The following is a 27389-nucleotide window of genomic DNA, read 5'->3' as shown; positions in this document are numbered from 1 at the left end:
ATAATAATAATAATAATAATACAATTATTATTATTTATAGTAATAATAAGTAGCAAAAAACGGATCCATAATTTATGAATGCCATATATGTCTATAGTTTCTGATTTAATTAGTAACTATATATATAATATTAGTTGTTAATCACTTTTAAAACTTGTTTGTGATACTGATTCTTTTAGCCTAAATAAAGAAAAACAGCCCTCTGCTGCCATCATGTGTATTTCTGTGAAAGTACATTTTTATTTAAAGTTACATTCAAAGAATTAAATATTTTTATGTGAATTTTACTCTTTCTAATGAACGCAATTTAAAGAGTTTTTCTTTCTTTAACAGAAAATTAAATATGAAGAAAGGAAAGATAATGTTGAATAAAATGTTTTAGTATAGAAGCCTACTAAATCAGGCTTGAATTGAAGCCCAAATAAAAGAAAATTAAACTACAAAAAAATCACAACATAAAAAGCCGCATTAATTGAGATGTGTCCACTGCATCCAGACAAAAGAGGCTGATGTGACATTCTGCTGATGGGTGTGTGTGCGCACTGCGCATGCGCGCTCATCCCGCTCTCTCTCTGCTGGCCTGACCTCCTCCCGGTTTCTACGGCCGCTGGAACTTCAATCGTTAAACCCGCTCAAATATACCCATACAGACACTGGCACACACATGAGGGCATGGCAGCTGTGTTCGGCAAGCTCCAGATTGGCATTTATGTGGAGATCAAGCGCAGTGATGGTGAGTCCCACCGTTTATTAGGTTGAGGTGTAGTTAGTCGCCGCATCATCTTTGTTTAACCGAGTAAACTCGTTTAACAGGGCGTCAAAATAAAAGAAGACAAGACAGCTGATGTAAACGACAGAATACGTCAATGAACGTATGCATGAATATTCTGTGCTTTGCACAGCGTAATGTCGTTAGGGATGCCTGCATGGGCAAATTTACAAATTGTACTGTGGCGATGGCTTGGCTCATGAATATTGATTAGCCCCGCCTGACGTTGCTGGAGCGCCTAAGGACGTAATTTATTTAATATTCATGAGCCTGACCTTCACCACTACGATTCGCCAGCAGATTAGCCCTCACATAATATTGTCAGACTTTCAGCCAATCGGATTGTAAAACGTCACCCTACGTAATTAATATTCATAATACAAGCATTTATAATAGTAGTAATCGTGAATTTGCAGTATGTTTGCATCATCTCTTAGGAAGACACCTTGAGACATCGCCTGCTAAATAGTTTGCGGAGATGTTTAGTTTTAGTTTCTTTCACGTTTAGTTTAGCGGAGCGAAATGTAGTTTCACGTGGTCTGCAGTGCAAATTACTGACTGGACAAAGCATTCACAGTAAACGTGAATGCACTATAATAAAAAAGACAGATATTAAATATATAAAAACAATAAATACAAAGAATAGCCGTATATCAGGTGACAGGTAACATCAACCAATTGCCATGTGATTTAATATGGGTGTTGTGGCATAGTGGTTGAGGCTCAAAGCTGGAAACTAGAAGGTTGCTGGTTCAAGCCTCACTAATAGTAAACTATTTACTATTAGCATTGTGTGTTTGAGCTAGATTCTTAACCTTAGGTTGTTCTAGGGCAATTGTCCCTATAGTATGTGTGTATAATTTAAATTACTTTGAATAAAATTGTCTGCTAAATGACTGCAGCTGTGATGCAGTGCAGTGAGATAATAATTGTTTGGTGCAGAAGCAATGTGCAACATATGGCTTAAAGCTTTGGTAAAATGTATATAAATTAACAAGAGTGGGCTTAAGATTTAACTAATGCTGGTCGTAATAATCTTGCTATAAAACATGATGGGGGTGTTTTGTGGGCATGTTAGTCTCGTGAGTCTGACCTTTTGACTTATCGGCATAAAGTCCGGTCCACACTGCAGCTGACGCCTCTTCACATTTCTTGGTTTGGAAGGCATAAGTAAACCATGATAGCAGGGTAAACTTCTACATCGGTGAATGGGAGACCACAGCATATATTATTTTTGTGTTCCCAATTGCTCCAACAACAAAAGAAAAATCAACTCATACATTTTCACGACTTTTCATGTTCACTCTGCTGAAACGCTCAGTTTTGGCCTAAGCGCCTCTTTAAAACGTCAACGTAAATGCCCACTGTTATGATTGGCTAACATTGTGCAGCCCCTCAAATACAGCCATTTTTGAAACTCAACACAACATTATAAAACTACATTTTAGGGTTTACACATAACGCACATCCAACATATATTGCATACGAATATATTAAACTGTTCACTTACTATAAGCACAACAGCACCATTAACAAACAGACATGACATTTGAAATATTAATGAATGAAACTGTTTACTCAAGGTTTTGTGAATGGCTTAAATAGTGTTTTTAACTGCCCCATCCTTCAAAAACAGTTCCTTTGCAAAGCTTGAATTGTATTATGACTGGTTCACAAGCAATCCACTCTGATATGAGCAGAAAAAACATATAATCCATGCTGATATGAGCCGAAAAAACATACAGTGCATCCAGAAAGTATTCACAGCGCTTAACTTTTTCCACATTTTGTTATGTTACAGCCTTATTCCAAAATGGATTAAATTTATTATTTTCCTCAAAATTCTACAAACAATACCCCATAATGACAACGTGAAAGAAGTTTGTTTGAAATCTTTGCAAATGTATTAAAAATAAAAAATGAAAAAAAATCACATGTACATAAGTATTCACAGCCTTTGCCATGACACTTAAAATTGAGCTCAGGTGCATCCTGTTTCCACTGATCATCCTTGAGATGTTTCTACAACTTGATTGGAGTCCACCTGTGGTAAATTCAGTTGATTGGACATGATTTGGAAAGGCACACACCTGTCTATATAAGGTCCCACAGTTAACAGTGCATGTCAGAGCACAAACCAAGCCATGAAGTCCAAGGAATTGTCTGTAGACCTCTGAGACAGGATTGTATCGAGGCACAGATCTGGGGAAGGGTACAGAAAAATTTCTGCAGCATTGAAGGTCCCAATGAGCACAGTGGCCTCCATCATCCGTAAATGGAAGAAATTTGGAACCACCAGGACTCTTCCTAGAGCTGGCCGCCTGTCCAAACTGAGCGATTGGGGGAGAAGGGCCTTAGTCAGGGAGGTGACCAAGAACCAGATGGTCACTCTGACAGAGCTCCAGTGTTTCTCTGTGGAGAGAGGAGAACCTTCCAGAAGAATAACCATCTCTGCAGCACTCCACCAATCAGGCCTGTATGGTAGAGTGGCCAGACGGAAGCCACTCCTCAGTAAAAGGCACATGACAGCCCGCCTGGAGTTTGCCAAAAGGCACCTGAAGGACTCTCAGACCATGAGAAACAAAGACTGAACTCTTTGGCCTGAATGGTAAGCGTCATGTCTGGAGGAAACCAGGCACCGCTCCTCACCTGGCCAATATCATCCCTACAGTGAAGCATGGTGGTGGCAGCATCATGCTGCGGGGATGTTTTTCAGCGGCAGGAACTGGGAGACTAGTCAGGATCGAGGGAAAGATGAATGCAGCAATGTACAGAGACATCTTTGATGAAAACCTGCTCCAGAGCGCTCTGGACCTCAGACTGGGGTGAAGGTTCATCTTCCAACAGGACAACGACCCTAAGCACACAGCCAAGATAACAAAGGAGTGGCTCTGGGACAACTCTGTGAATGTCCTTGAGTGGCCCAGCCAGAGCCCAGACTTGAACCCGATTGAACATCTCTGGAGAGATCTGAAAATGGCTGTGCACCGACACTCCCCATCCAACCTGATGGAGCTTGAGAGGTCCTGCAAAGAAGAATGGGAGAAACTGCCTATAAATAGGTGTGCCAAGCTTATAGCATCATACTCAAACACTTGCGGCTGTAATTGGTGCCAAAGGTGTTTCAACAAAGTATTGAGCAAAGGCTGTAAATACTTATGTACATGTGATTTTTATGTTATTTATTTATTTTTCCATTTTTTTTTAATTTTTTAATAAATTTGCAAAGATTTCAAACAAACTTCTTCACGTTGTCATTATGGGGTATTGTTTGTAGAATTTTGAGGAAAATAATGAATTTAATCCATTTTGGAATAAGGCTGTAACATAAAATGTGGAAAAAGTGAAGTGCTGTGAATACTTTCCGGATGCACTGAACAATCCATGCTGATATGAGCCAAAAAACTGCACATACATAGTCCAGTGCATGATGAACAAGACGTGCACACACATACTGTACAGTATCATCGTGCACACATCGCCGGAAACGCATCAAAGCCGTCCAACTAGTGCATGTTTGCATTCACCAAGAATTAAAAATAGGGCAGATGGGTGCAAGAACGCGTCCAGGACGAGTTTGTGCTCAAAGCAATAACATCCAGCAGCTGAATGAAACGGGTTCTCTTTTTCAGAGTTGTAACTTGATACCGCGTCTTTTAAAAGCAGCGTGAGATACATGACAGCGGTCAAAGATGTCTGTCTAGTGCATGGTTATATACAAAAATAATTCAAAACAGTCTAGATGGATCCCCTTTGGTGTTCAGGAATAGTTAGTAGCCACACTAGGCCTGTCTGTCCTGCTCTCTCTCTGTTTCTGAACTGAGCGCCAGTGGGTGGGGCCAATGGTGCGATGACGTAGAGTAGGCATTGATGTTGTTGCTGTACAGGTGGTCATGAATTAACGGACTCCCTAGTGACGTAGGGGAGTTGCGGAAGTAGAGAATGAGGCGTTTATGCAGTGTGGTTTCAATAAATGCTTTTATTGCTTTGGGGATTAAGTTTTGAGTTCTGAAATTTACAGTATGTTTTTATAGTAGAAAGACCTCTTATATGTCAAAATATCAAGGAAAATGTAATTCCTCATGACATGAACCCTTTAAAGGGTTAGTTCACCCAAAAAATATTAAAAAATAAAAATACATTTACTCAACCTCATGCAGTCTCAGATGATTATGACTTTCTTTCTTCATCAGAACACATTTGAAGACAAAGTAGAAAAATATCTTAGCTCAGTAGGTCCTTAAAATGCAAGTGGATTGTGATCCGACATTTGAAGCTCCAAAAAGAACAGACAGTCAGCATAAACATCATCCATACAACTTCAGCGGTTAAATGCATGTCTTGTAAAGCGAAATGATCGCTTTTGTTGCGAAAAAGATCAATATTGAAGTACTTTTTAACTATAAATCATCGCTTCTGGTCAGCAGCAGTATGTGCTTGTGACATAATCGTGTTGGCATGTTCACGCGAGAACTGGCGCACGCGTGTTTTATTTCCCTTATCTGTTTGAATGAGCAATTGGAAGAAGTGAAGCGCAAACATTTCAAAATAAGAGTCCCCTGTGTATTTCAGCCTTTAAAGTTAAACGTTTCACGCTGTGAATCTTTTTATTTTTCCCTGGTTAAAAACTGCATCTGGAATTTAATTCAGTTTGGACTCTTGTAGCCTCTGTCTGGCCCTCACCATCACAGGAAGACAAAGAACATTTAATATTGGCTACCAATTTTATAAACTATTGGCAGATTAATTGCCTTTCTTTCAACTCATTATCATATCAGCAAAATCCAAACTTGGTCGACCTCTAATTTGTATTTATTTAGATAATGGTACATAAACCAGTCTTAATGTGATTATATATGTGGAAAACATGTCTTATATCCTACCCTGTTTTACTGATAAGCAATGTTAAGGCCATGTTGAATGTGTGCCCCTGCCTGTTTAAGTAAGAGTCTGTGATGCGTGAATTTTTATTTTTTTATTTTTTAGATTGTACGGGTTTGTTTTGGTATGGGGATACGGTATTAATGTTATTTGTTCAGGTCTTGAAAAAGGTCTTAAAAAGTCTTAAATTTGATTTTAAAAACTCTGCAGCAACCCTTAAAGTAAGTCATACACATCTGGAATGCATGAGGGTGAGTAAATGATGAGAGAATGTTCATTTTTGGGTGAAGTATCCCTTTAATGAATGCCTGGGTAATGTAATACAAAAAAATAATGTTATAAATGTACATTAAATAATTAGAAATTTAAATGATAAAAAAAAGTTTGCTAGATTTACTCACTGCTAATTAAGGCGGAAATGCATCATCACAGTTTGTGAAAAGGGTCCAATCTGGCCAAGAACCACTTGCTTTGACAGGAAGAGACCATTTGACTGACATGAAAAGAGAATAACCACAGTTTGTGTTGTTTTTACGTGCCGTTTCCATGTCCCACACAGCAACACTGGCTTAACCCGGGGACTACTGTATTTGCTTATATGATGAATGGAGTTGCTTGAAGAGTTATGCAAAGGAGTGATGTGTTGTGATTGGCCGGAATATTTGCACATGCAACTTTCATTTAGAACTCTGTTCATCGATGCAAAATAATGTTTTGAACTACCTCTTATCATCAGGCAGCAGACTATTGCAGTAAACCTTTGTTGTATTATCTATTACAGGCAGAGTACACCAGGCCATGGTGACATCACTGAATGAAGACAATGACAGTGTGACCGTGGAGTGGATTGAAAATGGAGACACAAAAGGGAAAGAGGTATCATGTCTGATATTCATATTCCATCATATTGGCTGTGTATATACAGTAAGTAGGTAATGCAAGTTCCTGAAGTTCTGTTTTCAGCAGAATCATTATTCAAAGTAGTCATTTTTATGGAGCTTCATGTGTTTAAGCTTGCTGTAGTTATACATGCATTATAGAGACACACAGACATAATGTTGATGTGTCAGGATAAAAGGAGATTTATTCCAAAGCAGTGGTTAGCACTGTCGCCTCACAGCAAGGAGGTCCTGGGTTTGAGTCCCGGCTCAACTGGGCCTTTCTGTGTGGAGTTTGTATGTTCTCCCTGTGTTCACATGGGTTTCCTCTGGGTGCTCCGGTTTCCCCCACAAGTCCAAAAACATGCAGGTTAAGTGAATTGGAGGCTCTAAATTGCCCTGTAGGCGTGAGTCCCCCAGCCACTGGGGTTGCATCAGGAAGGGCATCCGGCATATAACCTGTGCCAAGTCAAATATGCAGATCACAGATGGTCCACTGTGGCAATCACTAACAGGAGCAGCCAAAAGAAGTGAGAGTTGTGATTTTTCTGTCCTATGGAAAAATTATATTTAGCAGCTGTGTAAATGCTCAATTGACACGAGTAAAAGTGTTTTTAAAAACTGGAAACCCAATTCTAATGTTCTTGTTCTGTGTGAACAGATCGATTTGGAGAGCATCTTTGCACTGAATCCAGACATTGCGCCTGATGAGGAAATCGCACAAAGTCCAGAAACTCCTCCGCCCCCTGTGTCAAGTTCCATCAAAATCAACAAGATTCCCCAAAACAAGGTCTGCGTCCATACAGCTACAGAAAATAGCCAAAACCATGAGTAGAAATAAATGTGGGAACTGACTTTGGTGGTGACTTTGAACTCATATGGATGCGTTCGAAGCATGTGCACTACGACTGCTTTTGAAAGTACTTTTTTAGTACAGGTAACGGCAGACCCTTGTGGCGATGATGCGAAAAAATGTGGACTGAAAAAATGTCATCGGCTGCGCTAAAAAAAGTATCACAAAGCAGTCGTAATCGCTTAAAGCTCATTTGACTTTTTTTCTTCTGCAAAACACAAACGAAGATTTGTTGAAGGATGTGTTCAACACAAAATGTGTTTTTGTCCATACAATGTCAATAGGGTCCAAAACTTTTAAGCTCTGAAAAGGACATAAAGGCAGCATAAGAGTAATCCATACAACTTGAGTGGTTGTCATCTGAAGTGATATGATCGCTTTGTGTGAGAAACAGATAAATATTGAAGTCCTTTTTTACTATCAATCTCCACTTTCACTTTTACATTCTTCTTTCGTTTTTTTTTTTTTTTTTTTTTGGTGATTTGCATTATTTGTGCATATCGCCACCTACTGGGCAGGGAGGAGAATTTATAGTAAAAAAGGACTTAAATATTGATCTGTTTCTCACCAACACCTATCATATTACTTCTGAAGACATGGATTAAACCACCGGAGTTATATGGATTACTTTTATGTTGCCTTTGTGTGCTTTATAGCTTCAGAGTTTTGAACCCTGTTGACTTGCATTGTATGGACCTACAGAGCTTTTCTAAACATCTTCTTTTGTGTTCAGCAGAAGAAAGAAAGTCATACACATCTGGGATGGCATGAGGGTGAGTAACTGAGAATTTCCATTTTTGGGTGAACCATCCCTTTAAGGGTAATTACTATAAAAGAATGGATACTAGTTGGTAATAATTTATGGTATACATGTATATCGTATATCGTTTAGCTAAGCAGTGATAACGTAGCACAGAATGGGTGGTCTGAAATGTGATTTTTGTTATGTTTTTGATTTATCTCTTATAGAATCGTCGAACAGTAGCTCCACCTAAAACTGAACCACCCGCAAGGGATAATCGAGGTGTTGTAACAACTTACTGATGTGTTTTTTTAGTTCTATATTTTTCAGTTCTTCACATGTTGTACTTAATATGATGTCTGGGTCTTTTTAGGTACGACTCGAGCACGGCCGAGCCAACAGATTGAAGCACTTCCAGCTGCGCCTGCGCCACCTCCACCGATTCAAAACCAAACCCTACAGCAGAACGGTACCAGAACATACTCAGAACCTCTCAACCACTTTAATACTATTAACACCATCCTTTTTTAAGTTATTTATTGTTCTGTGCAGACAAAACAGTGTTACACTGTGCAGTGGAATTATTTCTATGTGTTTACAACTAATGCAAGAGTCACATGCAGAATTGAGAAATAAATACAGTAGCAAACAGAAAATCTGAAACTTTAGGTTGATAAAAGGTGACAGTCATTTAGAGGTCTGATGGATTGAGAGAAAACTGACTTCCAGACTTTTGTCTTTTTCTCTCTGTTATAATTGTGCTTGACACATTGCACCCCAGTGACAGTGAGATTTCATTTTTTTTGGGTCCTTATGAATAAATGGGTGTGAAATCTCCAATCTTTTGGAGTGTATGAAGGGGAGAGACACAAGCGATGACTGTAGAGTGAAGGGCTCTCAGCGTCTCACACAATGACTGTTGTCTTGCTGACACACAAGACAAACAAAAGCATCATTTAGAGTTGTTTTCCAGTATGTTTCAGAGATGACCCCTCCTAACGCTTTTGTTGAAGGAATCACCCAAACACATGCCACTTGTGTTTAACGACGGCTCATTTAAGTTGACTTTGGAAATACATAAAACAAGATACCACAGATATATTGATTATACCCCCTTTACTAAAACTCCTTCTCCTTTCGTACAATATTCATAATTTGGTCTCATAGTTGGTGTCCAGTGACATTCTCATTTTTTTTTTTTTTTTTGTATGTGTTCAGCTCGCAGGAAGTCCAACTGTGTGAAGGAGGTGGAGAAACTTCAGGAGAAAAGAGAGAGAAGACGATTGCAACAACAGGAGCTGAGAGAGAAGAGAGCACAGGTGAACTACAGCAGTCGTCTTTCAGTACTCACTATAGCTCTTCGTCTGATGTTGTGTTTGGACCTTTTACAACATTAAATGTTTGTTTATTTAATTTTTTATGCAGGAGGTCGATGCCACAACCCCTAATTATGAAATTCTGTGTATGATCCGAGACTTCAGAGCGAGTCTGGATTACAGGCCACTGACAACTGAGGATCTGGTAAAAAAAATAATATTAATCATTACCTACATAATTACTTCAGTTTAAATATTAAATTAATTTGCAAACAATATATTTACTGTGTTGTATGTTATTATAATGTAATGTATTTTTCCAGATCGAGGACCACCGGATATGTGTGTGCGTGCGGACACGCCCACTAAACAAGAAAGGTGAACCTGAAATTCCTTTTTATTTTTATAGTGGTATTTCCACCATACTTCCACTGTACTTCTACCATACTTCCACTGTAAGTCCACCCTAATTTTACCCTACTTCCACTCTACTTTTACACTGCTTTCACCGCACTTCCACTGTACTTCCACCCTAGTTTTACCCTACTTCCACCATACTTTTACTGTACTTTCACCCTAGTTTTACCCTACTTCCAATGTACTTTCACTTTACTTCCAACCTACTTTTACCCTACTTCCACTGTACTTCCACTATACTTCCACTCTACTTTTACACTGCTTTCACCGCACTTCCACTGTACTTCCACCCTAGTTTTACCCTACTTCCAATGTACTTTCATTGTACTTCCACCCTAGTTTTACCCTACTTCCAATGTACTTTCACTGTACTTCCAACCTACTTTTACCCTACTTCCACTGTACTTCCACTATACATCCACTCTACTTTTACACTGCTTTCACTGCACTTCCACTGTAAGTCCACCCTAATTTTACCCTACTTCCACTCTACTTTTACACTGCTTTCACCGCACTTCCACTGTACTTCCACCCTAGTTTTACCCTACTTCCACCATACTTTCACTGTACTTCCACCCTAGTTTTACCCTACTTCCAATGTACTTTCACTGTACTTCCACCCTACTTTTACTCTACTTCCACTGTACTTCCACTATACTTTCACTCTACTTTTACACTGCTTTCACTGCACTTCCACTGTAAGTCCATCCCACTTTTACCCTACTTCCACCATACATTCACTGTACTTCCACCCTAGTGTTACCCTACTTCCACTGTTTCTCCACTGTCTTTTCAACCTACTTCCACCGTACTTCCACCGTACTTCTACCATACTTTTAATGTACTTACACTGTACCTCCACCATACTTTTACCCTACTTCCACCGTACTTTCACCGTACTTCCACTGTAAGTCCACCCTACTTTTACCCTACTCCCACCGTACTTTCACTGTACTTCCACCCTAGTTTTACCCTACTTCCACTGTACCTCCACAGTATTTTCAACCTACTTTTACCCTACTCCCACCGTACTTCCACCGTACTTCCACCATACTTCCACCGTACTTTCACCATACTTTTACTGTACTTCCACCGTACTTCCACTGTACCTCCACCATACTTTCACTGTACTTTCACCCTACTTCTACCATACTACCACTGTACTTCAGTCTTACCCTACATTCAACGTACTTCCACTGTTCTTCCCTTATTTCACCGTACTTCCTCTGTCCTTCGTATTTTGATTTTAATGTATAGTAGGGCTGCACAATGAATCGAAAAATAATCAAGATTACAATTACAGTTGCCACAATTAAATAACCATGAAAAATGTCAATTTTAGCAGTCTGTGTAGTTCTATGTAGTCTCTCATGTTGCGTAAAATGTATTTGATTTAATTTTCTATTTAATGTGTGTTTTTGCAGTGGTTGAGCCTTGTAACTTGTGACAGCTTTCTTTTAAGTGCTTCTAACAAGGCCAATGTAAAGTTGACAGTTTAGGCACTGTCTTCATTTACTGATAAAACAGCTATAAAGTAATTCAGAAACAGTTCTCGCTTGTTCTGGATATGCAGCCTACATAAAAAATACGGCAAGCCCTTGATCCAACCAAAAATAAGTATTTTAATGTAAATTGTATTCATCTAAATTAATCATAATTACAAGAACAAAGGAAATAATTGACAATTAGGATTTTTGTCATAATCGTGCAGCCCTAATCTATAGAGCTGTTTATTGTATACTGCATTGTGTTGTTTGTACTCGATGTCAGAGCTGACCTTGAAGGATCTTGACGTCATCACCATCCCCAGTAAAGACGTGGTGATGGTCCATGAACCCAAGCAGAAAGTGGATTTAACAAGATACCTGGAGAACCAGACGTTTCGTTTTGATTATGCTTTTGATGATACTTCGACAAATGAAATGGTTTACAGGTCAGAGATTTTTAAAAAATTAAAGCAAAAGGGTGAAGATATATGCATAACAAAAATAGCAATGAAAGAAAGTATTAATTTGAGCAGTTACAAGGTGACATAGGAGTTTAGTAGCTTTTATTTATACTAAAATTGTTTTTACTATGCAATTAACATTCGTAATGTGATGTATTTCTGACTGAAATGGAAAATTCAATGGGAAATAATGTAGAGTGGTACTTTATTCATCAGGATTGGATAGTGAAAAGTAGGCTGTGATATTATTGGTTAATTTTATTTTTCCCTCACATACAGCCTTGATGATATCAGAAGAAAAAAGTAATTTCAAACTTAAAATTTGATAAAACATTATGAAATGATTTTTAAAGGTTTTGGATGTTAGCGGTTAATATAATATCATTAACTTTAAAACTGATCTAATATAAATTGGAACCCAAGACTTTGACTCCTTGTTTTGCAGGTTTACCGCTCGACCGCTGGTTGAGACCATATTTGAGAGGGGAATGGCAACCTGTTTTGCTTACGGTCAAACGGGCAGTGGAAAAACTCATGTAAGTATCACTCTACAGATGTGTAATGACAGTATATAATACCTGATGACATCACATTGCACAACTTACAGGAAAAGATTTTCCCAGAGGATCATTCAGTGTGACTCAGCATTATAATTGATTTTCTTCCTTTCCAGACAATGGGAGGAGATTTTTCAGGAAAGAATCAGGATTGCTCGAAAGGGATCTATGCACTTGCTGGTTTGTATCAGCCCATCAGCTGATGAAAATTCTGTTATCATGTACTATCATTTAGCTCCATTCCCGTATGACTTTTTCTCTGCCAGAGTGTCCAAGCTGTTTTTTCCATACAATAAGGTCTTATTCATGAAACACAGGCAAAACAAATGTATGTATAAATTGTTAGTAAAAACGTTCTTGCTTAAATTGCCCCATCAAATTCAGTTCATTGATTCATGAATGATTTACACACATTTTTTCTACTACTCGCGTTTTATACTGTCAAGCTCCAAAATGTCTTACAAATGAGAACTTAATTGTTTGCATGCAGATATATGAGGAGACAAGGTTGGGAAGGTTACTTTTTAAATGTAATTTGTAGCATATTCCATTCGATTACTCTAAGGTACATAACGTAATCTAAATACTTTGGATTACTTCAGCACTAGCAGATTTGTAAAAATACATTCTCTGAAAAAAAGCCTAAATATCTTTAGTTTTGTTACTCATTTATCTTGTTTAACTATTTTTAGATATTTTTACAGGAAAACAATATTTAAATTCTCATTAAGAATAAAACGTTTTGCAGTACATCTTTGCCCTAATATCAAAGGTCTTACTAGAGAAATAAAGTTATGCTCTAACGTGAATTTTCTTCATAAAAATAATTATAAAATATAATCGCGCCTGGTAACAGATGCATGCAAAGCCAAGAAGTAGCATTTTAGCTTAGCATAAAGCTAAATGTTCACATGACAATTTACACAAGGTTAATTATTTTTGCTGCTCCAAACTTCAAAACCCCGCAGAGTGTACAAACACATCCTTTTCTGATCGTATGTGGATTCTGTTCATTGAATAGAAAGCTACAAGTAATATATTTTCTGCCTCATTCAATGTTAAATGCTACATTGGTTAGCATGCAGTTAAAATATCCTAACCACATAAAAAACATTGACAAGGCATGTAATCGTGTATTTATTAGATTCATGTTTCATCTGTCAAAGTGTTTCTAACTGTTTTTTGTTAAGCTGTAGAAACACGATGTAGCTCCTCTATTAAGCTTCCAAGCGAAAGTTTCTCAGTGACGTCACTTTTTTACTTACAACAGTGTGAAAGCGCTCGTATGAATTAAACGAATCATAAGAAAGTGTTTTAACACTGTTCAAAAGCTCCTCGGATCACATTATTTATATAGATAAATGTTTTCCATCTGAATAAACAAAATAATAAATGAAACAAATTACAATAAAAGGCAAAGTAATCTCTTCAGTAAACACAATACTTTTTGAATGTAACTGTATTCTGATTACCAACGATTTAAATTGTACCTGGAATAGTTACTAATATTTAGAATTTTAAATACGCGTTACTTCTATTCCATTACTCGCCAAACCTGTGAGTAGATGATGACAGAATTCTCATGTTTGTGTGAATTGTCCCTTTAAAATAAGGAATATCGTGTTCCTAAAATGTACTGTACTTTGTTTCCAGCACGGGATGTTTTCCTCATGTTAAAAAAACCTATCTACAAAAAGTTGGATCTTCAGGTTTATGCGACTTTCTTTGAAATTTACAGTGGGAAGGCAAGTTCTCCTATTTATATCAGCTAATTTAACTGAATAAAATTCCACACATTAATCAAGATTAACACATTGCTTTTTTTCTCTGTGTGCGAACAGGTGTTTGACCTTCTAAACAGGAAGGCGAAACTGCGTGTGTTGGAAGACGGTAAGCAGCAGGTTCAGGTTGTCGGGTTGCAAGAGAGAGAGGTCAAATGCACAGAGGATGTGCTCAAACTCATCGAGATGGGCAACAGCTGCAGGTAAAAGACTTTACTAAGCTGATCAGAAAAGACTGGTTTCTTTCGACTATATGCAGTGATGACTAAATGATCTGTTATATATGTTGTCTTCTGTGTTTTACCCCAGAACATCTGGCCAGACCTCAGCTAACGCTCACTCGTCTCGCAGTCACGCCGTGTTTCAGATTATTCTCCGCAGGAGGGGCAAAATGCATGGCAAATTCTCTCTCATAGACCTGGCTGGAAATGAGCGAGGGGCGGACACGTCGAGTGCCGATCGGCAGACGCGACTCGAGGGGGCGGAAATCAACAAAAGTCTCCTGGCACTGAAGGTTTGCAATACCTGCGCGTGCATTACCTCACAACAACTATTCACATTTAACTTTTTGCTACACCTGTTAGTGACAAGAAATTGTCCACTTTTTTACAATATTTATAGAACAAGACAGCACTTAAAAACCTTGTATTATGTTGCATTTCCTCATTTTTGTGTGTGTGTGTGTGTGTGTGTTTATTTTGTGTGTGTTTTTATATGATTTCCAGGAGTGCATTAGGGCTTTAGGTCGGAACAAACCACATACTCCGTTTAGAGCCAGTAAACTCACCCAGGTCTTACGAGATTCGTTCATCGGAGAGAACTCAAGAACATGTATGGTAAGGAATCAACCGACATGCTCACAAACACTGCTGTTCATAACTGTGATAAATTTAATGTAAGATACTCACAGTGTAGCTTTTGTATATCATGACTTAAATATGCTTGTGGAATAATGTTTATCTTCTCTGAATAGATTGCAACAATCTCTCCTGGAATGGCGTCGTGTGAAAACACATTAAACACTTTGAGATACGCCAACAGGTACCTCAGCCCACCAACAACTCTGAATGTTTATTGATGTAATCAGCCAGCCCTTCATTCTCTTTTGATATGGGCTGAATTGTGATTAACACTCTGTATGCCAGCATTTCAGATGTAACTAGTCAGACACAGGGCTGTATGTAATGAAAAAATGACAGAATTCCTAAATTTTGGATGTATTTAGAATCGTACTAATATGCACCTTACAGTTTCAAACCAACTTGCATGTTATGAAAATGCTTTTGCTATATTTAGGGGAAGTGGCCGATGTTAAGCTCAAAATATGCCTGTAAGTAGTACAGATGGACAGATATTGATTTTTTTATTTTGTTTTTACTACCGATACAAATTATTTATTTGTATCTTAACATGTCCTATAATTGATATGCAGAACTAATATTTTTATAAACTATTTTATTTATGCATTTTTCCATTATGGTAAATAAAATTATCATTAAACTATAGCAATAAAAAAATATAGCATTGGCCCATGAACATTTTAATAATAATAATATAAGTAAGTAAATGTTACAGTTTATGTTATTACAGGTGAAGTCAGAAGTTTACATACACTTTGGCTGAAGTCATTAAAACTCATTTTTTAACCACTCCACAGATTTCATATCAGCAAACTATAGTTTTGGCAAGTCTTTTAGGACATCTACTTTGTGCATGACACAAATAATTTTTCCAAAAACGTTTTACAGACAGATTGTTTCACTTTTAATTGACTATATCACAATTCTAGTGGGTCAGAACTTTACATACACTAAGTTAACTGTGCCTTGAAGCAATACCTGTGGATGTATTTTAAGGCCTACCTTCAAACTCAGTGCCTCTTTGCTTGACATCATGGGAAAATCAAAAGAAATCAGAAAAACATTTGTGGACCTCCACAAATCTGGTTCATCCTTGGGAGCAATTTCCAAATGCCTGAAGGTACCATGTTCATCTGTACAAACAATAGTACGCAAGTATAAACACCATGGGACCACGCAGCCATCATACTGCTCGGGAAGGAGATGCATTCTGTCTCCTAGAGATGAACATAGTTTGGTGCGAAAAGTGAAAATCAATCCCAGAATGACAGCAAAGGACCTTGTGCAGATGCTGGAGGAAAAAGGTATCTATATCCACAGTAAAACGAGTCCTATATCAACATAACCTGAAAGGCTGCTCAGAAAGGAAGGAGCCACTGCTCCAAAACTGCCATAAAAAAGCCAGACAACAGTTTGCAAGTGCACATGGGGACAAAGATCTTTGATCAGATCAAAGACTTTTTGGAGAAATGTCCTCTGGTCTGATGAAACAAAAATTGAACTGTTTGGCCATAATGACCATCATTATGTTTGAAGGAAAAAGGGTGAGGCTTGCAAGCCGAAGAACACCATCCCAACCGTGAAGCATGGGGGTGGCAGCATCATGTTGTGGGGGTGCTTTGCTGGAATGACCCCAAGCGTACCTCCAAAGTTGTGGCAAAATGGCACAACAAAGTCAAGGTATTGGAGTGGCCATCACAAAGCCCTGACCTCAATCCAATAGAAAATTTGTGGGCAGAACTGAAAAAGCGTGTGCGAGAGAGGAGGCCTACAAACCTGACTCTTATACACCAGTTCTGTCTGGAGGAATGGGCCAAAATTCCAGCAATTTATTGTGAGAAGCTTGTGGAAGGCTACCCAAAACATTTGACCCAAGTTAAACAATTTAAAGGCAATGCTACCAAATGCTAACAAAGTGTATGTAAACGACTGACCCACTGGGAATGTGATGAACGAAATAAAAGCTGAAATAAATCATTCTCTCTACTATTATTCTGACATTTCACATTCTTTTTTTTTATTTTATTTATTTATTTTTTATCCCCTTTTCTTCCCAATTTGGAATGCCCAATTCCCACTACTTACTAGGTCCTCTTGGTGGCACAGTTACACACCTTAATCCGGGTGGCGGAGGACAAGTCTCTGTTGCCTCCGCTTTTGAGACCGTCAATCCGTGCATCTTATCACGTGGCTCATTGTGCATGACACCGCAGAGACTCACAGCTTGTGGAGACTAATGCTACTCTCCGTGATCCATGCACAACTTACCACGCGCCCCATTGAGAGCGAGAATCACTAATTGTGACCATGAGGAGGTTGCCCCATGTGACTCTACCCTCCCTAGCAACCGGTCTTAGAATTGCATGCCCTGGATTCGAACTAGCGACTCCAGGGGTGGTAGTCAGCATCAATACTCGCTGAGCTACCCAGGCCCCCGACATTTCACATTCTTAAAATAAAGTAGTGATCCTAACTGACCTAAGACAGGGAATGTTTTCTACGAATAGTTTTGCTTAAGTGGATTTTGTTAACTTTGTTAACATTTTCTGTGTTAAAATTAGAGGTCGACCGATATTTGAATTTGCCGATACCGATAATTAAGCTGGTGGGAAAAAAAGGCTGGTAACCAATGAATTGGCCAATTGGCTTACATAATTGTCCTGGTATTCTGGTAATCCGGTATAAACATTTTTTTTTCCTTTTCACCCTCAGTCAAAATCAACATAAATTTTAACATGACATTTTTATTAATGTGCAACTTGCTGTAACAATTTGGACGCCCAACAACCCCTGAAAATAAAACAGAGGAACATAGATGAAAAAACAAACAAAAAACTGTAACCGATAGTTTCAAAAAGCAACTATCGGTGCAGATTAATCTGATTAAAGCGATCATCGGTTGAGCTCTAGTTATAAGACAATATCCACTTTAGTGGAACATTTATTCACATTTCACAAACATGTCAAACTTAGATTTGTGTGGATTTAATCGGGTCATTGCCGATAATTTGTTGCGTTATATTTATATTAGTGCTATCGTAACGTGTAGATGCCCAAAACAAGTTTCTCCACTAAATTCGGATTTTGAAATGTACCTGCAATTTTGATTTTAAATGGTTAAATGTTTTTAGCTGTGGTGGGGGAGGGGTCATAAAAAAAATATTTCAAGTAATTTTCAGTTTAATGTCACAGATGCTGTCCATTGACATTAAATTGAAAATAACTGAATATTCTCTGTCTCATTTGCCGTCTGTCAACTCATCTTCAGAGTGAAGGAGTTTGGGATAAGCCCTTCAGACATTCCCTTCTCGCAGGGGGGCGGCGGTCGCTCTGAGCTCTCTCCTACCTATGAGTATGATGACTTTGATACCTCACCCAGCAGGTCTCACCCTTTTCCAGTTTCAAGCCTGTCTAATTTCAGACAGTGCACCTGTTTTTCTTTTACATCAACCACACTAATGATTTGCTTCAATTTCAGTTCAGAGAATGCTTCTGCATGCGCTTGTTTACTTTTTTGTGTCCCTTCTTTTCTCACTGGTCCATCTTCCAGTTCATTTGTATGACATATCAGGCATGTGTAAAGAAACAGTTCACCCAAAAATGACAATTTTGTTATTTATTCTTGTTCTGCTGAACACAAAGCAAAGTTTTGGAAAATCTTTACGCAACTCTTTTCCATGCAACATAGTGGCCACAGCTTTCAAGCTCCAAAAAGGACAAAAACACCATAAAAGCACCAAAAAGTATCTCGTGTTCCTTGCAAAAAGCTATTGTACCATTTCAGAATACTTGGAATAATGTGCTTGAGTCATGTCATTTCCATATTATATACTTTTAATATACTTCAAAGATTACAAAATGCTCATTTTTAGGTGAACTATCCCTTTAAGCATTTTCTGTTGCAACTGCACTGTACTAACATGTTAATTTTTTATTTATTTTGCTTGTGGCTTATAGAACTGACAGAGTCATTATCATGTAGCATGAACATGTTTATCAGCACATGTGAAAGAGGATCTTCAGTGTCCGTTCATTCATTGGCTGCTCATGCGTCATGACATTGTGACATTAATACCTCATGTTTTCATATGCTGAGGTTGTGTATTGAGCTGATTTGTGTATGACTGCAGGGTGAAGGAGTTGACCATTGACCCCAGTGCAGTGATGGAGTGTCGGTCCGGAGGTCACTCTGTCAATCAGCTGGACGTGTTGGAGGCTCAATGGGGAGTCGGCAGCTCTCCTCAGAGAGATGACCTCAAGCTGCTCTGTGAACAAAATGTAGGTGTTTTAATCCATCTTCCCTATTACTGAAGCACAAGATGGGTCATGTCTAATCCTAATATGTAGCGACAACTATAAGTAAGCCATTCATAGGTTGAAAGCATGTTTATGTTATGAATGTTTACAGGAAGAAGAAGTGTCTCCACAGCTCTTTACCTTCCATGAGGTTGTGTCTCATCTAGTGGAGATGGAGGAACAGGTTCTGGAGGACCATCGGGCTGTGTTTCAGGTACTGACTTCATCTCCGCCACTGATGTGATGATGGTTATCCTTAAAGGCACCATATTCTACATGTTGTAGCATTTTATTTTTCCCCTGAAGTCCACTTAGAGTGTTAGTCAAGGTCTCTTGACCAGGGGTTTTCAAACTTTTTAATGCCAAGGACCCTCAGATTTGATGATCCCCTTGCAAGGGGGATCCCTGTGTGAAAAAATTGTAAACGTAATATTATAAAGACTTGTTTGCAACATTAAATAATTGGCTTTTATTTTGTCTTAGTTCTGAAGCCAAAAGAAATTATTAAAATATTATCTGGAAAGTATTTACTTAAGTCGACAGTGTATCTTTCTTAAGCTGGAGTAATGTTAGATGTATATACCCAAAGAGAAACATTAAATAATATTTTATTTTAAATATTTATATTTATTGTGAAAAAGCACAACATAAATTAATTCGGAAAAGTAAATAAAAAAACTATAAATATTGTTTCAAAGCAGCTTTATCAAAGAATAGTGATTGTGGTTGTTGATTTAAAACAACAAAAAAGAAACATTTAATTCTAATCACACATGGATGCGCTAAAGAAATCACGCACGTCTTCTCTCATTATATGCGGTAGTCTTAAAGAGACAGGACCGATTAAGCACGTGTTCTACATATCAATGTAAATACTTAAATTATGCAAGTAAACAATAAACATGTTAAAAAATATACAGTATATACAACATAATATATGCCATTTTAAGACATTAATGGAATAGACTGAAATTTGAACATTATTCAAAAGCTTAAAGGTGCTGTAAGCGTTTTTTTTGTTTGTTTTTTTTTCTCCTAATTTGGAATTCCCAGTGTGCTTTTAAGTCCTTGTGGTCACGTAGTGATTCGCCTCAGTCCGGGTGGCGGAGGATGAATCCCAGTTGCCTCCGCGTCTGGGACCATCAACCCCCGCATCTTATCACGTGGCTTGTTGAGCGCGTTGCCACCACGCTCAACTCACCACGCGCCCCACCGAGAACGAACCACATTATAGTGACCACGAGGAGTTTACCCCATGTGACTCTACGCTCCTTAGCAACCGGGCCAATTTGGTTGCTTAGGAGACCTGGCTGGAGTCACTCAGCACGCCCTGGGATTTAAACTAGCGAGCTAGCGAACTCCAGGGGTGGTAGCCAGCGTATTTTACCACTGAGCTACCCAGGCCCCCATTCTGTAAGTGATTTTAGCCATTCAAGAATTTCCACAAAGTGAGCCCTTGGATTAGCCACACCCCCTCTTTGTTTACTTTGTTTACTTTTCCGAATTAATTTATGTTGCGCTTTTTCACAATAAATATAAATATCTCGGAAGTTCCATTGAACCAGCCAATCAGATTTGCGCTGACTGATCGATAAAGCATTTTCCAGTTTTGTGTGCTATAAGTATCAGACGATTAGTGCACGGACTGTGGGCAGTCCGTGGGACTGAGGCTGAGACTATGTTTACTTTTACACAAAAGGGGGCCTGGGTAGCTCATCGAGTACTGACGCTGACTATCACCCCTGGAGTCGCGAGTTCAAATCCAGGGTATGCTGATGACTCCAGCCAGGTCTCCTAAGCAGCCAAATTGGCCCGGTTGCTAGGGAGGGTAGAGTCACATGGGGTAACCTCCGCGTGGTCACGATGAGTGGTTCTCGCTATCAATGGGGCACGTGGTAAGTTGTGCGTGGATCGTGGAGAGTAGCATGAGCCTCCACATGCTGTGAGTCTCCACGGTGTCATGCACAATGAGCCACGTGATAAGATGCGTGGATTGACGGTCTCAAAAGCGGAGACAACTGAGACTTGTCCTCCGCCATCCGGATTGAGGTGAGCAACTGCGCCACCACAAGGACCTAGTAAATAGTGGGAATTGGGCATTCCAAATTGGGAGAAAAGGGGATAAAAAAAATAATAATAATACTTTCACACAAAATTTTAACTTTGTAAAATTGGAGGGGAAAAAAAAATCTTTCAAAACTAGATTTTGTGTGTTTTAGATGGTAGATAGCAGTTTCTCTGTTTAGTCTTCCAATTTTAGTAATTGTTTGCATATAAAGAAATGTATAATACTTTGGGAATAAGGAAATAACAGCAGTAATCCAGCATCCACAGACAGTATGTGTGCATTAGCAATCACATTTTCTCACAAAAAGACCAAATCAAACTAATTGCACATACAGTGCACAGTGAATATGACATTTACTTATAGTGCACATGAAACACTTTACTTTGAAGTTGGTCTATCACTCTCATGCGAATTCAGCAAGCTACTGACCGCATCCGCATGCCTGGAGCGGCACAGACTGACCGTCGCCCAACATTCGTGAGTCAGAGGGACAAAGTTTTATTGATATTTGCCTTTTTATTATTAGACCAGACAGTTAACAGTTACAGGGAATTGTTTAGAAGAGAGAGAGAGAGAGAGAGAGAATGAAACATGCGAGCACTTTAAACATCATGAGCTCATACGCATCTGTCACAGCTCTGAGATGCAGGACATTTAAATGAGACATTATACGCCAGGCTATTATTCTAGTAAAATGATGGCATGTAACAGGTGTGATTGGTCATTTATGTGTCTCAGACGGGTCCTTCACGTGCAAACAGGCGATTCTCGACACTGAGAAACTAATCGGCCAAATGGGAAATATTTTCATCCAATGCCTATAATACAAAAATTCAGAATATCAGTCAGTTTATCAGCCTAACCAATATATCGGCTGACCACTAATGTAGACACGCCCTTCTAATTAACAGGTGTAGCTATTCCAGTCATTTCCAGTAAAAATTTTACTGGAACAACTTTCACTCTTATGGGAAGGGTTTCCACAATATTGTGGAACATGGCTGCAGGATTTAAATCCTGTTTTCTGTGATATAACCCCTTTATATTGTACCATGAGGATGCACCATTTACAATTCGTCACATAGATTATTTCTCAAGAATATTACATTACTTTGCACTTTTTGTGCCAGTGGCAGATACTTCAGCATTGAGTCTTGCTTTTTAAAATGTTTATATTGTGCTTTTTCCATACTGCAGGAGTCCATACGTTGGCTGGAGGATGAGAAGGTGCTTTTGGAGATGACAGAGGAAGTGGATTATGATGTGGAGTCTTTCGCCACTCAACTCGAGCAAATTTTGGATCAAAAGATCGATGTGTTGACGGAGCTCAGAGGTCAGTGCATTTCTCAAAGAACTTTCATTTTAACATAATGATAATGTAGGATTTTTTGTATTGATTTATTGATTACAGTGCTTAAAAATACCAACATATTTTTATTAACATGATGCATGGCATAATGTTTTTAATTAATTCATGCTCTTTTTATGACAGATAAAGTAAAGTCTTTCCGCTCTGCTCTTCAAGAGGAGGAACAGGCCAGTAAGCAGATAAACCCAAAACGTCCTCGAGCTCTGTAGTTTCACTGCAGCACCAGCACACATTATGCTCAACACTGTATATTCCTGCCTCAAACACCTTTTTAACGACCTGTCTCAGTGTATGTACATGAGTACTGTTAGTGTTGTGACCATTTTTATTCATCCAAGAGAAGCACATTTTAAAGCCTAATTGTATAAGAAATATAGCTAATTTCAGTTCTGACTAAAATTAATGATTGATTCCATTTAAGGCCATATTGTGATGAAAGAGAACTTGTGATGTTCAATTACTTGAGCAAATGCATGCACAAACCAGCTTCGATTGTACATCTGCATCTGATTTGACTGTCTGTTCAGTCTGTAAATATTTCATTAACACATTTTTAATGCTTTTCAAATGTATATACATAAACCTGCTCCTCTATTTACAAGAGTTTGCCAGTTAATGAAATACAATTATGCTCTCCCAATGTAGAGAAATCTCCAGATTAATACTTAAAATTATGGATGTGATTTCGACAGATATTATAACATACAGTGATGTGATAAAGTATTTGCCCCTTCCTGATTTCTTCTACTTTTGTGTATTTTTCATACTAAATTGTTTTAGATCTTAAAACGAGATATAATATAAAACAAAGGCAACCTGAGTACACACAAAATACTGTTTTCAAATATATGTATTTTTTTATTAAAGCAAAAAAAGTTATCCAGCACCTATATCACCCATGTGAAAAACTAACTGCCCCCTTAAACTTAATAGCTGGTTTTGTCACCTTAACAGCAACAACTGCAACCAAACGCTTCCGATAACTGGAGATCGAGATCAGCCTTTCACAACGCTGGTGGAATTTTGTCCCACTCTTCTTTGCAGAACTGCTTTAGTTCAGCCACATTAGGAGATTTCTGGTAGAGAGCAGAATTCATGTTTCCCTCAATTATTGCAAGTCGCCCTGAAGCAGCAAAGCATCCCAACACCATCACACTACTACCACCGTGCTTGACCGTATGTATGATGATCTTTTTGTGGAATTCTGTGTTTGATTTACGCCAGATGTAACGGGACACTTGTCTTCCAAACAGTTCCACTTTTGACTCATCAGTCCACAGAACATTCTCCCAAAAGATTTGAGGATCATCAAGGTGTGTTCTGGCAAAATTCACATGAGTCTTAATGTTCTTCTGGGTTAGCAGTGGTTTTCACCTTACCACTCTTCCATGGATGGCATTTTTGGCCGGTGTCTTTCTGATAGTGGAGTCATGAACAGTGACCTTTATTGATGCGAGAGTGGCCTGCAGATCCTTGGATTTTGTCCTTGCCTTTTTTGTGACTTCCTGGATGAGTCATCACTGTGCTCTTGGAGGAATTTTGGAAGGTCGGCCACTTCTGGGAAGGTTCAGTATTGTGCCAAGTTTTCTCCATTTGGAGATAATGGCTCTCACTGTGGTTCTTTGGAGTCCCAGAGCCTTTAAAATAGTTTTGTAACCCTTCCCAGACTGATGTATTTCAATCAACTTTTTCCTCGTCATTTCTGGAATTTCTTTCGACCTTGGCATAGTGTGTCACTGGGTGAGACCTTTTAGCCAACTTCATGCTGCTGAAAAAGTTATATTTAGGTGTTGATTTGATTGAACAGGGCTGGCAGTAATCAGGCCTGGGTGTGTCTAGTCCAGCTGAACCCCATTATGAATGCAGTTTCATAGATTTGGGGATTTAATAACCAAATGCTTTTTCACACAGGCCCAGTTGGTATTGGATAACTTTTTTGCTTCAATAAATAACATTATCATTTAAAAACTGTATTTTGTGTTTACTCAGACTGCCTTTTGTATTATTTTAGATTTTGTTTACATTTTTTAAAACAATTTAGTATGAGATATATACAAAAACAAGAAATCAGGACTTTTTCTTTACTTTTTCACAACACTGTACATTACGACGGACAAATATTTAGTACTTTTGGGGGGAAAAGCCCTGATATTATCTGTCCAAAATATAATGTAAATCAGATAAATTAAAGGTCAGTATTGCCCATACCGATATACTGGTGCATTCATTGTTGCAAAACAAAAGCTGCACGACTGCAAAACAGATGATCTCTATTGAGACCTACAGGAACTGACTAGTTTCATTATAGTTACTTATCATGACAAAGTGTTGCAAGGATGGAAAGGGATAGGCTTCAATACGTATTTGCATTGTTGGGTTATTTTATTTGATAGAGGGATGTAACAAAATTAAATGCAGTGTTGTACAGAAGCGCTGAACCGCAAGGTGAAAAAACAGTTTTTTTGTTGTTTTTTTTTAGGTGTCTTAGTGCCTTCCTGAGCTAAGACACACAAAAATATTTTTTTTTTTCTCCTCAAGAGGCAACACATGAAATCTTGTGCTGTCAAGGTGACAGAATCTGAAGGTCTCCAAACAATCAGAAGTAACTTCTGATTTCATGTATTAGAAGACTTTCTAAAATTATATTTTTTTTTTCTTGAGTAAGATTTGCAAAACATTCTTGTTATTGTATTGTACTAGAAGTATACATGTATAGATCAACAGATAAAGTACCACAGACATTCAGTCTTGTCAGCATTGACAAGCTTACTGATATTGGCACATGGTGGCCGAGGTTGGTATCACATGCTAATTGTTAGCTAGCAAGAAAAAAATATCTAATGTGTTGTGGAGCAAAAAAAAAAAGGGGGAAAAAATATTTCTTAGTTTAAAAAAAAGGGGGAAAAAATATTTCTTAGTTTAAAAAAAAGGGGAAAAAAATTTCTTAGTTAAAAAAAGGGGAAAAATTGCAGATATTTTTTTTTTATTTTCGTGCAGGACATAGGCTCAGGAAGGCAATAAGATGCCTAAAAAAATACATTTCACCTAGTGAATTTTTTTTTCACCTTGCAGTGCAGGGCTTCTGTAGTGTTGCACCTGCTTTTCAATAAGCCACTATGAAAAAAATCTTAGCTAATTCTGCTCTGATGGACAATCAAAAAAATTATTTAGAAAAATCTAACTTTACATGGTAGTTTTTTTTCTGCAGAAATCAAAAGGGAATTTTGTTACATTTTTGTAAATTAAGAATTCTTGAAAGTGTTCATTAGTAAATTCTAGCTACTGGTTTTAAGATGCTATTTATAAAAGCAGTCCAACATGATCCCGTCTATTAACATTTTAAAAGTGTCCTTTTATTTTATTCCATTTGAAAAGTTGTGTGATGGGGAGAGTTGAAATATTCCCTGAATCTGGAACTGTCGATGTTTCATTCAATGTATTGCGGAGCTAAAATAAAGAGCCATCCGATAACTTCATCCTGTACATTTTGTTTACTACACGTAAAGAATATTAAAAGCCATTTTCTCCTTAAAATTAGGTTATTTTTAAAAGTCCTGTAAATATTATTATTATTAGTGTTAATATGCTTTATTAACGAACAGTGTCAATAACATAGTATGTGATTGATTGAACGAATGATTATGTTCATGAGAAATATTAAGAACAGCATACTTGGGTGTAAAGAAACAAGACTAAGCAAAGCAAATGAGCAACAAAACATATTTATAAATACATATTATTAAAAAAACATTAAAATTTTAAAACATGCCTATATTAAAATATAAAACTGCGCAAATGACTTTACTTTTGTTAAATGTCCCGCACGTACATGTCAAGATCGATTAAATTATTCAGTAATTACATTACATTATAAATTCACACAGAACAGTTACTTGAATACACCTTTCAATGATGAACATGTTTTCAATTGTCATTTTGATAAACTTTAGTCCACCAAATCAAAGTCATGACGTTTTGTTGTCATGTGACCCCCCCTTAGATCCTTTAGACTGTTTGTGAAGTTTAAAAAAAAAAAAAAAATTATTCTGTATCATCAAATACACTATATTGCCAAAAGTATTCGCTCATCTGCCTTTAGACGCATATGAACTTAAGTGACATCCCATTCTTAATCCATAGGGTTTAATATGACGTCGGCCCACCCTTTGCAGCTATAACAGCTTCAACTCTTCTGGGAAGGCTTTCCACAAGGTTTAGGAGTGTGTTTATGGGAATTTTTGACCATTCTTCCAAAAGTGCATTTGTGAGGTCAGACACTGATGTTGGACGAGAAGGCCTGGCTCGCAGTCTTCGCTCTAATTCATCCCAAAGGTGCTCTATCGGGTTGAGGTCAGGACTCTGTGCAGGCCAGTCAAGTTCTTCCAGCATCCGCTGACCCCGCTCTGTCGTTTTACGTGGCCTACCACTTCGTGGCTGAGTTGCTGTCATTCCCAATCGCTTCCACTTTGTTATAATACCACTGACAGTTGACTGTGGAATATTTAGTAGCGAGGACATTTCACGACTGGACTTGTTGCACAGGTGGCATCCTATCACAGTACCACGCTGGAATTCACTGAGCTCCTGAGAGCGGCCCATTCTTTCACAAATGTTTGTAGAAGCAGTCTGCATGCCTAGGTGCTTCATTTTATAC

At 38.1% G+C, this 27389-nt stretch overlaps 2 protein-coding genes across 4 annotated transcripts in view; one reads left to right on the top strand and one right to left on the bottom strand.

Annotated features, from left to right (window-relative positions):
• Positions 1-27389, bottom strand: part of LOC127433694 (membrane-associated phosphatidylinositol transfer protein 2-like) — a 694725-nt gene that overhangs the window by 569793 nt on the left and 97543 nt on the right. The gene's annotated exons all lie outside the window — the stretch shown is intronic.
• LOC127433701 (kinesin-like protein KIF2A) lies at positions 582-26211 on the top strand. Of its 3 annotated transcripts, none has more exons than XM_051685821.1 (21): positions 582-733; positions 6432-6526; positions 7190-7318; positions 8351-8405; positions 8497-8592; positions 9342-9442; positions 9549-9644; positions 9763-9817; positions 11627-11789; positions 12250-12340; positions 12478-12541; positions 14015-14106; positions 14203-14345; positions 14452-14656; positions 14868-14978; positions 15116-15183; positions 18271-18354; positions 19133-19280; positions 19411-19512; positions 22564-22699; positions 22859-26211. In XM_051685821.1, exons 1-21 carry the CDS (start codon positions 673-675, stop codon positions 22942-22944), a joined length of 2181 nt encoding a protein of 726 aa, XP_051541781.1. In that variant the 5' UTR covers positions 582-672; the 3' UTR covers positions 22945-26211. The 3 variants fall into 3 exon arrangements, with proteins under 3 accessions (XP_051541781.1, XP_051541780.1, XP_051541782.1); XM_051685820.1 differs by having other exon boundaries at positions 18271-18384; XM_051685822.1 differs by lacking the exon at positions 18271-18354.

The sequence above is a fragment of the Myxocyprinus asiaticus genome, chromosome 43 (assembly GCF_019703515.2).
Source record: "Myxocyprinus asiaticus isolate MX2 ecotype Aquarium Trade chromosome 43, UBuf_Myxa_2, whole genome shotgun sequence".
In the NCBI taxonomy this organism is placed as follows: Eukaryota; Metazoa; Chordata; class Actinopteri; order Cypriniformes; family Catostomidae; genus Myxocyprinus; species Myxocyprinus asiaticus.
Note: the sequence above shows the minus strand (reverse complement) of the source record. Positions and strands in the feature narration are given on the sequence as shown.